Genomic DNA, 16,532 nt, shown 5'->3' on the forward strand with positions numbered 1-16,532 from the left:
TCATTCTTAAATATTGAAATCACTGTAACATTCTACTCTGACAACTTGAGAATAGAGACAGGAAAGATTAGTGTCACTAGGATATAGTTTTACTCAAGCAAATCATTTTAAATAGGCTTAAATCTTAGAAGCTGCTTAGACTGAAAGTATTTGTGTCTGATTGGGTGGGATAATGTGTGTGTGTGTGTGTGTGTGTGTGTGTGTGTGTGTGTGTGTGCATGTCAGAGACAGAGAAAGGGAGAACATGGAGAGGGGAAAAACAGAGGGGAAGGAGAGAGGTTTTTTTTAAAGGTTTTCTTTTACTATGTACATGATCTAAATGTAGAGGCTTCTTTCTGCTAGAAGATCTGAGGTCATGTAGGTGAGTGGTAAAGTGATTGCTTGGCATGCATGAGGCCTTGGGTTCCATTAGCACTGAAAAAAAAAAGATTTTTTTCTTTAAAAATATTATCTTTACCCACAAATGGAGAGACAAAGAGTGAACAGAGGCCACAGTGGTATTCACTAGACCTTATGTAGAAAGTGAATTATATAGCTTGTGAGTTGCATATGGGTGGGAAAATCTGGGAGAGAGTGAGGGAAGGAAAGACATTGTCCATAAAGAAATGCACTCATTGTCCGATTTATGTAACTATAATCCCTCTGTACATCACCTTCATAATCACAATACAAATTATCTTTTCAGTAGGGATACAAAGGAGTTGTCACTTAATAAAGCAGCTTGTAAATGTGATATATCTTGCTCAGTGCCACTCCTTTCAATAAAAAGTTTTAATAGCCATTTTGATTACAGCCACAGCTTGTTGGAGCTGGTATTTTTTCTGAATCCTTTTTCTTCATGTGATGGGTTTTTTTTGTTGTTGTTGTTGTTGTTGTTGTTTTTGTTTTTGTTTTTGCCAGTCCTAGGCTTGAGCTCAGGGCCTGAGCACTGTCCTTGGACTTTCTCAGAGCTAGAGCTCTACCACTTGAGCCTCAACACCACTTCCAGCAAAATTTCTATGTATGTTGTACAGAGGAATTGAACCCAGGCGAGCACTCTACCACTAGGCCAAATTCCCAGCCCACTTCATGTGTTCTTTTAGTTGCTATTGTAAAGGGGTTACGGTTACATAAGTCAGATAGATGACTTGCTATCTATGATTACTGGTGACATTGTTTTCTTTTATCTCATTGAGTATTGTCTGTGACTTGGTATCTGAAGATGGAAGAAGACAGGAGAGAATTCTGTTACCCTTAGGATAAGATCTAACCTCAAAGTCCCAGATCATTTTTTACTGTGGTTCACTCTTACCCTTCCAGTCTTATCTCCTGACATCTCCTACATCTTTCTTTTGCTCCAGAATTTCTGGCAAGACCTCAGGTCTACACCGTGTACTGCATTTTTAGATCACCCAAATAGTTCCTGTTGCCTTCTGCCTCATTGCCTGGGTTTCCTCCTGTAGCATTGTGGTTTTCCTTTGCTGGAATCCTTTTGCCTCCATTTGTTGACACTTGCCTGGCTGTCTGCATTTCTTACTGGTCAGATCCTGAAGACAGCGATTCTTTCCCTCGCAATGGCTTCTAGCACTCCGTGCTTAGTATATAGTATGTAGTATGTAGTAGCTGTGCAGTCAGCGTGGTAGACAGATGGATGTGGTAAAATTAAGGGTTAATTAAATCTTCACAGATGCTGCCTGTACTCAGCTTGTATGTGTCCGCAAAAGTCATCATCATTTCTCCTGGGTTTTATTAGTGTATATTAGTAGCACAAAATAGTGGGTTTCATTTGACAATTTTTATCAGTGTATGTAACGAAACTTGATCATATTTATACTCCATTACCTTTTTTTTACTCCAAATACTTATCTCTCTCTCTCTCTCTCTCTTTTTTTTTTTTTTTTTTGGTGAGCCTGGTCACTGTCCCTGAGCTCTTCAGCTCCAGGCTACTGCCCTAATTCTGGGCCTGGGTGTTGTCCCTAAGCTCTTCAGCTCAAGGTTACCACCCTACCCTTGAGCCAAGCCCCACTTCCCATTTTCTCAGGGTTAATTGGAGATCAGAGTCTCAGGTCCTTTTGTGCCAGGGCTGGCTTTGAACCTTGATCCTCAGATCTCAGCCTCTTGAGTACAGGCATGAGCCACCATGCCAGGCCCATGTTTTTTTTTAAGTTCACCATTTTAAAGAAGAGTATTCAAAATACTTCATCAGGTAGTTCATAGTGCTTAGGGTTGGTTTGTAGCTATTTATTTGGTTTGATGATTGGGTCATGTGTGCTTGGTTCATTGTATGCATTGTGTTCTTCTGTTAAGATTTGGGCATATGAAAAAAACCCAGCCTTTCCCATCTTCATGGATTATAGTGCCTTGTACAGAAAACCTTCACCAGTCAGCCCAGTTAAAGACTCTAGGGGCTTCTGACACATTTGAGGACCAGTCTTCCCTTGTGAGTGATACTTCTCACTTGAGGAAGTCTGTTCTATTTTCAAGAGCCTATAATCAGTGTTCCCACTGGTGGTTTGTTCATGGCACTGCAGGCTTTTTAGTGCTGTAACAAGTGACATGTTTACTTTTATTCTGGTGGCTACCAGGCATGCCAAGTCTATTGCTTGCTGTTCCCTTTATGACTCCTGCTAAGTCATGCCTTAGGCCTCACCTTACAAAGCCAGGATGTGGGATGTACACTAATCTCCTCTGTTTCTGTCCTGATAGAGAAGCCGGAGGCTAGAAGTTTTCTCCTAATTGTGCAATGCTGTTTTGTTTTGGAGCAGTCTACCTTGGGAGAATGCAACAAACTTTATTATGTTTTGATGTGGCTCTTCTTGGCTTTTGCATTCACCTGGGGTGCTGACACTTCTTAATTGGTTTTTGGAGCTCTCACAAAGGCAATTTGGTTTTGTGTTTCTGTAAAGTCAGGGTCTCCATTGGGGAATGTTGGCTGGGGCTTCCTGTTCTTTGTCCTCCTTAGGTCATTCTCAAGTGTAGTCAAAATCTCTGTCTAATGAGATGGATATAATTAATCGTGATAGAAATTTGATAACTAATACTGGTAAGGATGGCAGCACATCTGTTCTCGCATCCTCTCCTCTAGTCAAGGATTAAAGAAGTCATTCCAGATTTCTGACAGTGTTGTCTCTGTCTTTGTCTGCTTGTCTGCTTTAGTATCAGTAGCTAATGTTTCATAAATGCAAGCTATGTTAGTCATTCCTATACTGCTATTACATGAACTAATTCCCTGGTCATAATAGGTATAAAGGGATATAGATGTGGTGATGATTCCTATTTTATAAGTGAGAAAATGAAGGCACAGAGAGTCTGAGTAACTTAGCCCGGCTCATAAAGCTGATAAATTATGTATAAGATTATGTATGTATGTATGTATGTATGTATATATGTATCTATCTCTCTATCTGTTCATCCACCCATCTATCTATCCTGGAAGTTGAACTTCAAGGCCTTGTACTTGCTTGCTATGTAGTTACTCTACCACACACAGCTGAGCCAACAGCTTTGTCTTTATTATTATTATTGTTGTTGTTATTATTATTTTGTTAGTTGTGGGGCTTGGACTCTGGGTCTGGGCATTGTCCCTTAGCTCTTCAGCTCAAGGCTAGTGCTCTACCATTTGAGCCACTGTGCCACTTCCAGTTTTCTAGTGGTTAGTTGGAGATAAGACTCTTATGGACTTTAGTGCCCAGGCTGGCTTTGAACCACGATCCTTAGATCTCAACCTCCTGAGTAAGTAGGATTACAGGCATGAGCCACAGTACCTGGCCTGTTATGTTTTTTATATAGTGGAGATGACTGGTAGACACCACTATACTTAACGACCAGATCCTTATTGGTTGAGAGCCTACTGATTTGTTTTGCCAGGGATTACGATCTTTCTGATCACTGCTTCTTGAGTAGCTGGGATTATAGGTATGAGCCAATGTACCTCTTGCCTGCCCGTCACATTAAATATTTATGGAGTACTTTACAACATAAATTGGCTATTCTTTAATTTACGATTGCTGTTTAACTGTGAGCCAATTTTAAATAGTACCTATTGTTGCAATATGATGGGATATTATTTTTTTATTTTAAGTTGGCATTGTGTTGCTAGAAATACCTGTAATTTACATATCCAAATCTAGTGACCTCAAAGTTGTATTTTTAATTTTATTTCCTTTTCTTTTTTTTTTTAGGACGGAGTTTATTCAAAGAGGTAGAATTTCCATCACAGGGGCTGGATTTCTCAACTGTATTTTGGAAACTTTTGCCAGCACATTTTTAAGACAGGGAGCCCAGAAGGTAAGCTTGCTTCCAATCAGAGCCAATATTAATTTTAAGAAACAATTTTTCTAAGAGAGTACTGGATAAGATGTACAGGAAAAATATAGTTAATGAACAAAAATATCCATAATCAATTCTTCTTAATAATTATTGTGAAATCCAAATCAAAGTAAAACTCAAGCACTACTTCTGACCCATTAGGTGGTAGGTAGTATGTCGAATACTTATAGCTTAATTATGTGAAATAACCAGAAAAATTATGTTAGATGAATACAATGACAACAGTTTAATAAAATAGATAATAATTGCTAATATTTATAGAGTGTGTACTATTTAGTACTGAATGCTGGAAGGATTTTTATTTAATTTTTCATCAGTTCTCATCAAGATTTGAAATAGATATTACCATCAGGCAGTGTGGATGAGAAAAGTAAAGAGGCATGTTTATTCTTATAGCTTCCTCTACTTGAGGATGTAAGGGCCTCTGTGACCACTGGGCAATTCTGAGGCCTGGTATATCCTGTTTTTTGTTTAATATGTCTTATATGGCAATATGCAGGACATTTAACTATCCTATATTCTTGCTTCCATGGAATTAATTTTAGAACTTCTTTAGGACTGAGTCTAATTTTTATGCATGCTTCTGTGCCTATTACAGTGCTCGGTATGTTTCTACATTCCTGGCTGAGTTGACCTTTTTTTGCATCTTTTATAAAAATTGTAATATAAAAATGATCATGATTATAGTAATATTAATAGAGTATACAATTTAGTAAACTAAGCCCGTTCATCAAGAGAGTAGAATGGCTTCTTTTGGGAGAAGCAATAACATTTAAAAGCCAAAGTAGGGTTCAAAGTTTTCCTTATCAAATTGATTGCAAGTATTCATTTATGAAAATCATCTCATCTGATTGGCCATAGAAAAGTGAATAGTGGTCTGAGTTTGGTCTAAGTGCCATGATTTTTCGACCTCTAGAGAGATAACTATTGTTCAATTAACATAAGCACATTCATATTTGATCTGCCCATCCATCTCAATCTCTTAATGATTTTGAATCATACAGTGGTTATGTACATTTGGATCCCAGGAGATGCAAAAGTGATTCACTTAAAGAGTTCTGTGAATAGCCGCTTGTCTACTTCCAAATGTATCTTGAATACATGCTAGACATGTGCTATTGGTAGGCTAAATGGCTTACCTTGGTCACAGAACTGGTATAGCAGGGACTTGGAGACCCCTCAACCCCCCATCTTCCCTTAACAAGACTTACCTCCTTACCTGCTGTTCTACTGGATAGCCCTCAGCACTATGGATTTCACAGTACTGTTGTGCAGGATGTGAATGTGTGATGGCTTTATGACCCTTGTATTTGTTGGGATCTTCTTTTTTTTGGATTCAAGTAATGAAAACCAACTTCGGCTAGCTCCTTGTACAGCTCCAAGGGTGGTGAGGTTGGCAGGATTCAGGAAAATCTATGACCGAAAGCTCCCAAGCACCACGTGGGCTTCCTTCTTCAGCTCTTCTGTAAAGTTGTATGTCTCTTTTTCTGAAGTTTTGTCATCTGTGCTCTTGAGGCTGTCTAGTGGGGTATGAGTGTTCACTGTCTGAGTGGATATTTTCTATAGAGTGTTGGTGGAATTATGGTACTGTTCACGATGATTGTGGATCAGAGTTGAGAGTTAATCTCAGAAAAGGGCAGTCGAAAGGGGCGAATGGTCCCAAAATGTTCTACACTAGATTCATTGTTCCTTGTGAGAAGAGAGTTTCCTGTGTGTGTGTGTGTGTGTGTGTGTGTGTGTGTGTGTGTGTGTGTGTAATTTTTAAATTTAATGTATTTCTTTGATGCTGGCCCTGGGGTTTAAACTCAGGGCCTACCCCCTGTCTTTTAGCTTTTTTCTTCAAAGCTAGAACTCTACTACTTAACTACTTCCAGGTTTTGTTTGGTGGTTAATTGGAAATAGGAGTCTCATGAACTTTCTTGCCCAGGCTGGCTTTGAACTGTGGTTCTTGGATCTCAGCCTCCTGAATCACTAGGATTATAAGCACGAGCCATTGGTGCCCAGCTAGCTTCATTCATCTTAATCCTAATTCCTAACCTGCAGTATTGGACAGTGTTCAATATATTTTGTGCAGAAATGAAGAGTAAAGAAGAGAAAGGAAATAATCACAGTGAGCTCCACACTTGATTTCTGATGAATGTTAACTGAGTTAAAAAAAAAAAAATCAAGCCGGGTATTAGTGATTTATGCTTGTAATCCTAGCTATTCAGGAGGCCAAGTTCTAAGGATCACGGTTTGAAGTCAGTCTTGGTAGGAAGGTCTGTGAAACTCTTTTGTTTTGTTTTGTTTTTTTGCCAGTCCTGGGCTTGAGCTCAGGGCCTGAGCACTGTCCTTGGACTTTCTCAAGGCTAGAGCTCTACCCCTTGAGCCTCAGCACCAGTTCCAGCATTTTTTTTTCTATGTATGTGAAACGGAGGAATCGAACCCAGGCCTTCATGCATGCTAGGCAAGCACGCTACCACTAGGCCAAACTCCTGGCCCAGGTCTGTGAAACTCTTACCTCCAATTAACCACTAGAAAACTGGAAATGTTTCCTTTCCAAAAAGGCTAAGTTTAATTAGCTTTTTAGTTTTAGAAGCCATTCATGCTAAAATGTGCCTTTTCTTTTATCCTGGGGAGATGTTTCCAGTGCCAGCCTGACTTCCTGTAAACCTTCACAGCTGAGCTTGCATAAATGTTTTTAGCAGCGGTGCCCTGAGAATGTGTTAGGTGATTTTATTTTCACTTGAGAACTTTATCCCTGAGGCTGTTTAGTAGATCGGCTAGGATATATCTATCTTTTCTTTTTTTCTGTAAAGGCAAAAACTAAGCATTCACGAACTTTTGTACTATGGTATTTGTAAATTTTAATCAGCCCAAGCTGAGGTCACTTGTGTGGCTCTGGGAACTTGTTCAGTTGCTTCTGTTTCTTTCCCTTCACTATGTGGAAGCTTACAAGTCACAGCCCTTTCTGACTCCCATGTAGGGTTTTCACACACTGGGTACCTACTCATCTGGTGGATTGGACCAGTGTGGCCAGGGGGTTTGTCTTAGGTAGTTAGGCTGGCAAGAGTGCCCCTGGAACTAACAGCAGTTTTGAACTTACTTCCTCCCTTTGCTTTTGTGACCCCGATACAAGGCACTGTAATCCCTCCTGCTGTGTTTGTTCATCCACAAAAGAAGAATCCTAATACAGTGCCCCACATATGTGTGAAAGATACGTTTTGATAAAGTGAAGAACATGGGTCAAGTATACAAAATACATGCTATCTCTCTTTCTTTTTCTTTTTTTTTTCTCTTGCCAGTCCTGGGGCTTGAATTCAGGGCCTGGGCACTGTTCTTGAACACTACTCAAGGCTAGCACTTTCCCACTTGAGCCACAGTGCCACTTCTGGCTTTTTCTGTGTATGTGGAACCGAGGAATCAAACCCAGGGCTTTGTGCATGCTAGGTGAGCACTCTACCATTAGGCTATGTTCTTGTCCCATCTCTCTCGTTCTTGATTTTTTTTTTTTTTTTTTTTTTTGCCAGTCGTGGGGCTTAAACTCAGGGCCTGAGCACTGTCCTTGGACTTTTCTCAAGGCTGGTGCCCGACCAGTTGAGTCACAGCACCACTTCCAGCTTTTTTTCTATGTAAAATCAAACCTGCATGCTAGGTGCATGCTAGGCAAGCACTGTACCACTAGGCCAAACTCCCAGCCCCCTCTCGTTTTTGTAATGAAGAAAGGAACCTCCTATTTCTATTTCCTGGCATATTCTCTTGAAGCATTAAAAAACCATGTTCACATGCTTTGTATAATATTTTCTTTTTCTTTTTTGATTGTTTTGAAGATGAGTCTGACAGGATTTTCTTCCCAGGCTGGTCTCAAACTTCTAACCTTTGGATCTCAATCTCCTGAGTATCTAGGATTATAGGCATGTGCTACTAGTGCTTGGGTTGGTTAATTTATTTCTAAGTGTATTTTTTTTTGTACATTGCAAATGGTTTTGCAAAGCTGTTTTAGATAGTTGTGAATGTACACAAATATTACTGGATTTTGCATATTTATTTTATATCCCAACACTTCACTGAATTTATTAGTTGCAATTGTTTTTTTTGTTGTTGTTGTTGTTGTTTTGGTTTGTTTGTTGGTTGTGGGGCTTGAACTCAGTGCCTATGTGCTGTCTCTGTCTACGAGTTCTTTCACCCAAGGCTAGCTCTCTACCACTCAGAGCCACAGCGTCACTTTGAGTTTTCTGGTGGTTAATTGGACATAAGAGTCTTTAAGACTTTTCTGCCCGGGTTGGCTTTGAACTGTGATCCTCAGACCTCAGCCCTTGAGTAACGAGGATTATAGATGGAAGCCACCAGCTCTGGACTTCTAAAAGTTTTCGATTTGTTTTTGGTTGAGTCTTTTAGGATTTTCATATACAAGATCATGTCATCAGCAGACAGTTTCACTTGCTTTCCTATTTGAATGCCCTGCACATTTCCCCCCTTTTTGCCTAATTGCTGACTCCTTTGTTGATAAAAGTGGGACATGAATGGGACATTGTTTCTTTTTGAAAATGTAGATGTTTTACTGTGTGCATGACAGCAGTGAGTTATACCCTTTCCACCACCTCTCTCAGTTCTGTACTGGAGTGAATACAGTTACACTAAGTTCTCTGTCACTAAGAGCACACACTGTGGGTGTGCCATATCTTGTGTGTTCCCCCAGTCTGAGAGCTTTAACACAGATACACTGGAATTTATATCCAGATTTCTGGCCCACAGAAACAGGGAGATACTAAATGTGTGTTGTTTTAACTTGTAAAGTTGGGACCATTTATAACACAGCAATCAAGAAGTAATATAGTTATTTTACAAGAACTTTGCCAGCAAATACTAGGCAGGAGTTATAGTTACCTCCTTGAGTTATACTTATTATATCTCTCCATTTTTCTTCAGCCCCGGGGGATTATATTGCATTGTTAAACAGGGCTTTTGTAGCATTACAAGTACACAACCTAAAGGAGTGACACGTTTAGATTCTTTAGCTGTAGCATGTCCATGCCAGACCTTCAAAGCAACTGCTCCAATTGTTTGACTTGACCACATTGTTTCCCTGACAAAAATTTCACAGGCTATTGAATTCCATCTGTCTCTGCTTCCACCTTCTGATCAGCACGGTAAAGAATAATAATGGAACTAATAACAGGCCTTGCTGGAAGAGTGGTTGAAATAAGAAATTATTGTATCACACATTGAAAATGTACTTCAGAACTTGAAAAGAAAGCACGTGCGTGCGATTGCATAATGAGAGGTCTGAATATCTACAGCATTTGTAGTTAGTAGTCCCAGAGCACGGAACAAACCAGGCTAAAAAAGGAACACTTGCATGACAAAATGGTCATCTCGCGTATTATTTCCTGAGCCGACTCAGAAAACTGATAGATGAAACTTCTTACTAACCATGTGCGAATATGGTGAATACACCATAAAAGCATTTGGACTTGTGGTCTGGAATTTGTTTTGTTTTGTTTTCGAGTCAGGGCAGGGGACTGACAGTTATTTTGCTTTGACTTGGTGGTGGGGGCGGGGCAGGGGGTGGTGAGAGCCAAAGTCCCCAAAGAAAGTTTGCTCTTTAGGGTGTATAACATACTTTCTCAGTAGAAGCACTATCAAAAAGGGATTAAATACTTGTTCTTAGAGGCAAAAGTAGGCTTTTTGTACAGTATAGAACATAAATAGTTAATAGATATATCTATGGCATTAAAATTTCATAAGGGGAACAATTAGAGGAAAAACATCTACAAAAGCTTTTTAGACAAGGTGATAATGAAAAATAAAAAGTTGCAAAGCCATGCTCAGATCAGGGAGTATCGGTGATGTGTTTTCCTGTATGGATTGCCATGGGCTGAGACTTTAACCTACCTCTGGCCTAATCCTTCCAGCTCTGCTTCTCATAGTGGGAAGTCTTAAGCCTTTCATGTATCCAAGGCTTCCACCCATTTCTATTTTCCTTGTGATTGTTCCTTAATCTGTGGGTTTTATTTATTTTGTATGGGTATTGGGACTTGAACTCTAGACTTGGGTATGTACCTTAGCTGTTTCGTTGGTGGTGGTGGCTGTGGGGCTCGGACTCTGGGCCTGGGTGCTCTCTGAGCTCTTTGGCTCAAAGCTAGTGCTCTACCACTTGAGCCACAATGCCACTTCCAGTCTTCCGGTAATTAATTAGAAATAAGAGTCTTATGGAGTTTAGTGCCCGGGCTGGCTTTGAACTCTGATCCTCAGATCTCAGTAGTTAGGTTACAGGTGTGAGCCACTGGCACCCTGCTGTACCTTAGCTTTTGTGCTCTAGACTGACTCTCAAATCAAACTATGATTTTTGTCTGCATGTGACTAAGTTAGATAGATAGATGCTAGGTAGGTAGGCACATAGATAATTGGGGATAATATTTCATGTCATCATAAGATGTCTTCCATTGGGGTCAATTTGTAACCAGTCCTTTTTCTTCTCCATCCTGAGTGAGATGGGATCTTCATGAGAATTTTCATGTTTTTGTTTTTGTTTTCTCCTAGGCTTAGGACTTGAACTCAGGACCCAAGCACTGTCATTGAGATATTATTTATTTTTATCAGTTGTGGGTTTGAACTCTGTGCCTGGCACTGTCCCTGAGTTCTTCTGCTCAAAGCTACTGCCCTACACCTGGGCCTGGGCATTGTCCCTGAGCTCCTCTGCTCAAGGCTACCTCCCTACCCCTAGCCGCACAGCTCCACTTCTGGTTTTCTGGTGAATAATTGGGGATAACTCTCATGGACTTTAGTGCCCAGGCTGGCTTTGAACTGTGATCCTTAGATCTCAGCCTTGTAAGTAGCTAGGATTACAGGTGTGAGCCATCGCACCCGGCTTCCCTGCGTTACTTTTGTTCCATGCTAGAGCTCTATCACTTGACCTCCAGCTCCTCTCTGGCTTTTTGATGGAGATTGGAGAGAAGGGTCTCAGACTTTTCCTGCCTAGACAAAACTTGATCTCCAGATCTCAGCTTCCTGAGTAACTAGGATTATAGGAAAAATGGGTCAGTGACAGGCCTTAATCTCTTTTTCTGAATGGGCTTGTTAAAATGAGAACTTATCACCCAATGGAATGTCTCTTCTGGTTTTCTGGTGGCTAATTGGAGATGAGTCTCACAGATGTTAGAGCCTGGCTGGCTTTGGACTGTGATCCTCAGATCTCAGCTTCCTGAATAGCTAGGATTACAGGCATGAGCCACGGGTGTCCAGCTTCTCATTTTATTCTTTAAAAACGAGTTAGTGATGCAGTTTACACTCAAGGCAAAATTATACAAAGGCATAAATACCCAGAGGCAGAGATCATCAGGAGTCATTTCAGAAGCTGCCTGCCACACTGACCTAAGCCAGTTTGCATGCAGAGTTGTATTTGTACAATTGTTAAGGTCTGTTGGTTACAGAGTAACAATTGGCGGCATTTCACTATATTAGATGGTGAGGGTCAGCTGAACATCCCAAACTCACTGTGATAGCTCCATCTGTTTGGGTATTGTGACCATGAGCGGCATGACTACTTTATTGACCATAGAATAGACAGCATTCTGAAAGGAATATTCAGATGATTTATAGATAGCATTAGGCAGTCAGTGTCTTCTGAACCAGATGCCCAGCACAGACAATGTAGGCCTGGACTGTGGCTGCCATCCCCAATGATGGAGAGAAGACCTTCCTTGGCTGGGACTTGTACTCTAATCATGAAAGAATGGGCACATCACAAGGATTTTGAGTGAATCTCTATAGTTAAGTCCCATTCATTGCATTAAAGAACATCTTTTCCTAATATCCATTATGGTAATGATTAAACCACGCTTTTCAAGAGTAAAAATTCACAGTCTTAACATTCTTGTGCTAATTACCTTTCAAGGATAAAGATAATTGAGATTTCTGGAGAGTAAGGTGGCTGATTAGAGTGCTCACAGACGGCCCCTGGAGTGTGAATCCCACGTTAGGGTAGCAGATTGTGCATGACTGGATCTCATTCACACACTACAAGATTACACTGTCGGTGCTGAACTGTTTTCCAGCAAACCATAGATATCTTAACAATCAAGTGCCAAGTGTCAACTCCTGGACTAGAAGCACAGTATGTCATGCTTTTGGAAAGATTATTGTGGGTACAAATGCTCTGGCTGTATGTTTAACATAGAGATAGCATGTAAAACTCTGAAGCTTTTTGCTGGCTCCTTGGTCTCCAGTCGATTTGCATTGCTTCCAGATGTTACAGTTTACTTCGAATGTCTGGATTGTGATCTGCCTTCTTTGGGCTTTTGTATTTTCTTTTTTCCTCTTTCTTTTCTTTTCTTTTGGTTGGTCGTGGGACTCAAACTCTGGGCCTGGGCCTTGTCTCCGAGCTCTTTAGCTCAAAGCTACTGCCCTACCCCTTGGGCCACAGCACCACTTCTGGTTTTCTAGTCATTAATTGGAGATAAGAGTCTCATGGACTTCCATGCCTAGGCTGGCTTTGAACTTTAATCTTCAGATCTCAGCCTCCTGAATAGTTAGGATTACAGGTGTGAGCCACCATGCTTGGCTTAATCTTTTTATATTTTCACAGCACTCTGTGCACCTTCCTTCTGTGGAGATGGAGACTCTAAGACTTTTGTGCCCAGGTCCAGCCTTTAGCTATAGTCCTTCTTTTTAGCCTCTCAAGTAGCTACAGTTGTACACTATTGGAGCATGGCCTAAGTGATATATTTTAAAAGTGAAGCTGGGTGCTGGTAGTGCATGTGTTTAGTGCTAGGTACTCAGGAGGCTGAAATCTGAGGACCATGACTTGAATCTAGTCTTAGGCAGGAAAGCCTGTGAGAATCTTTTCTCTAGTTAACTACCAAAAAAGTTGAAAGTGAACAATGCTCCAATGAATATGGTTGTGCTGGTGGCTTTCCTGTAACCTTGGTTATGATCTGTTGGATAAATGCCCAGGAATGGAATTGCTGGGTCATAGGGTAGTTCTATATTTCATATTTTTGAGGAACTTCCATACTGCTTTCCAGAGTGACTGAACAAGCTGACATTCCTACCAACAGTGTAGAAGAGTCCCTTTTTGGCCACATCCCTGCCAACATCTGTTACTATTTGTTTTCTTGGTAATGGCCATTCTAACTGGGGTGAGGTAAAATCCTAATGTTGTTTTGATTAGCATTTCCTTTGTGGCCAGAGATGCTGATAATTTCTTCATGTGTCTCTTGGCCATTCTGATGAATTGATGAATTGGATTATTTCTTTGAGGGTTTAATTTTTAAGCTTTTAATTTTTGAGCTCTACGTATACTCTGGATAGTAGGCCCTTGTCTGAGATGACCTGTCAATGGACAAATGGATCAAGAAAATGTGGTAAATGTATACATGGTATTTTACATATTTATCAGAAAGAATGATATTGTAAAGAAATGGAAAGACATGTTAAGTGAAGTAAGTTAGACCCAGAGAAACAAAAATTGCATGTTTTCCCTCATTTGTGGTAGACAGAATGAGCCTATAAACCTGTAAGTAAAACAACAGGTGGGGATGGGGCCAAAAGAAGAGGAGTAATGGAATGAAGAGAGGACTTTGGGTGTGGAAGAGCACTGAAGTCAGGAACTCATGGTACATATCACGAAATTTTACAGAGCAAGAGAAGGGGCCAGGAGTGTAGTCTAGTAGTAGAGTGCTTGCCTAGCATGTATGAAGACACTGGTTTGGTTCCTCGGGACTACATATTCAGGAAAAAAAAGCCAGAAGTGGCATTGTGGCAGGGTGCTAGCCTTGAGTAGAAAGTATTCAAGGACAGTGCTCTGAATTCAAGCCCCAGGACTGACCAAAATAAAAAAGAAGAAAAGAAAAGTAAGAGGAGGGATGGGTTGAAGTGGGGAGAGAATGGATGACACTGATTGAAATGCATTGTACTTACAAGCTGCTTTGTCAAATGACACCTCTTTTGCTCAAAGGATAGTTTTTTAAAGAATTTTTTAACTGATTTTCATGTCATATTTCAGATGACATGTTTAACAAACAAGTGTTCAAGAAGGGAATCTCTGTATACAATCACTGGCTCTTAGTTTTTAGAATATAATTAAAATTAGGCTAAGGGTTTGTATATCATAGATACATATTAATTTGTGAAATAAAACATTATGTCTATGGAGTCCTAGGTTTTTATGTCTATGTAGTTATGTTTATATTTCCAATACCATGTCCATAGCATTGGGTATGCAAATATTAGTCCTCGCTCTTGTACTATTTGGATCTAATGGCCACATATTAAGGATACCATGCACCTTTTGTTCCTTTTGCCCATCTAGGAGCTTGAACTCTGAGCCTAGGCACTAATCCTGAGCTCTTTAGCTCAAGGCTCTCTCTCTACCACTTGAGCCACAGTACCACTTCCTTGTGTACATTTCTTGTTGCTTCTTGGATTAAGACTTATTTTCTTTTAAAATAGTTCTACCCACTTATAGCTGTCATTACTAGTTGGTGTTGGATATTGTCAGGCTTCTTGTGTGACTACAAGGAATGATTTCCTCTCTTAGGACTTCCCTTGGCCAGTAGGAAAGTGGAACTGGTTATTATTACTTTCTATGTTGTGTTAACATTGATCTGGCTGCCAAGGGATGCTCTGTTTCTTAATGATAACTTGAGTGTTGAATGCTTGGATAATCATTCTGGTAAAAAAAAGAGTAGACATTTTGACTCAGTAATTCCAGGGTAGAGGAAAAGCACACATAGAGCTCATCCAGCATAATAAATAAAAGCCACGAGCTTAAGAACACCAGGGAAGCCAGGATGTTGACAGTGTGCGGAAACCTGCATTTTCTAAATGTTCACGTGCGTTCTTTTAAGATTCTTTATATTACTTGCACCACTTGAGAGAACTGATGAAATATATTCTCTCTTTAGTTCCACAGCGGTTATTTCCCAGTTCTAAATTTACCTCTGCTGATAATACTTTCTAATCCCACTCTTGAGTGCTCAAATAGATTGATTTAGTTGATATTTATTCATTAGATGCCATGAGAACAGTACAAAGAATTCTCATTTTTAAGCAACTTATTTCTAGAATCAGTTAAATCCATGGTAGCTGCTTCTTCTTCCATAACCCCCTCCCTACTAGCTCTGCCCATCCTGTTGTATCTAGAGTTTCCCTCTCTTAAAAGTACTGCCTTTGCAGCATTTTGGAGAAAAATGAGTATTCAGTGAGTGATCACAGTCTCTCCCTCCCCCTAGCCTATCCCTCCCCCCAACTCCCCTTCCTTCCACTGAGTTTAAAATCAATGCTTTTACCTTGACTGTGAGACTTAGAAATTCAAAATCCCTTGATGGCTCATCCAGGTCATAATAGACTTTGCTCAGTGGTAAAGCTTTTGGGAATCCCCTAAATCAGCCAACTGCAATTCTTGGACATGCCTTCTATGAAACTAAAATCTTGGAAGCTGAGTTTTTTTGGCTGTTTCCCCTTGAAATGACAGAAAATGCATTCCTGAGCTCCTGATGATTTTCGTGTCATGATTTGTATAGTATGTCTGCACCCAGTGTGGTGGGTGTGGGCCCTTCTTTTGACTGTTCTCTAATGCTGGGGTGCTTGTTCAGCGACTCTGAGCTTTGCAAATGTTTTTGGGTAGAATCAGATTAAACTAAGTCATTATTAACTCACAAATTGTATGATTTTTAAAAAATCTTTGTTTTTCTTCCTGATTCCTAAATACCTGTATGTTTTGTTTCGTTTTACTTTCATCTTTTAGGTTTCTCCCCCTCCCCTGCCTCCCCCCCCCCACTATGTCAGTTTGAACTCAGGATTTGCCCTTGCTAGGGTAGTCTGCCACTTTGAGCCATGTTTTATCCCAGCTGTTCTGCGAGTAAATTTGGAGATGGAGTCTCATTTTGTTTTCTGCATAAACTGGCTTCAACGTATGATCTTCTGGCTCTCAGCCTCCTGAGTAGCCAGGACTATAGGCACAATCGTTGACACCTGGCATGTCTTCTAGTCTTTAAGCCTGTCTAAAGATTCAGTAGTTAAAAAACTAAGTAGGGGACTCTATAGACATAATTTTTTATTTCATAAATTAATATGTATCTATGATATACAAACCCTTAGCCTAATTTTGATTATGTTCTAAAAACTAAGTGCCAATGATTGTATATAGAGATTCCCTTCTTGAACAGTTGTTTGTTAAACATGTCATTTGAAATATGATGTAAAAATCAATGTTAATAAATTCTTTAAAAAAAAAAGCAACG

The 16,532-nt window shown here is 40.1% G+C and overlaps 1 protein-coding gene across 3 annotated transcripts in view; it reads left to right on the forward strand.

Moving 5' to 3' along the window:
• Positions 1-16,532, forward strand: part of Prelid2 (PRELI domain containing 2) — a 70,293-nt gene that overhangs the window by 30,841 nt on the left and 22,920 nt on the right. For all 3 annotated transcript variants that reach the window (XM_090331091.1, XM_090331090.1, XM_090331089.1), the window contains one exon: positions 4,161-4,266. In XM_090331091.1, the coding sequence (XP_090187217.1) occupies positions 4,161-4,266 (106 nt within the window). The remainder of the gene's footprint in view (positions 1-4,160; positions 4,267-16,532) is intronic.

Source organism: Megascapheus bottae, chromosome 4, assembly GCF_031878675.1.
Source record: "Megascapheus bottae isolate mThoBot1 chromosome 4, mThoBot2.hap1, whole genome shotgun sequence".
Taxonomy (NCBI): domain Eukaryota; kingdom Metazoa; phylum Chordata; class Mammalia; order Rodentia; family Geomyidae; genus Megascapheus; species Megascapheus bottae.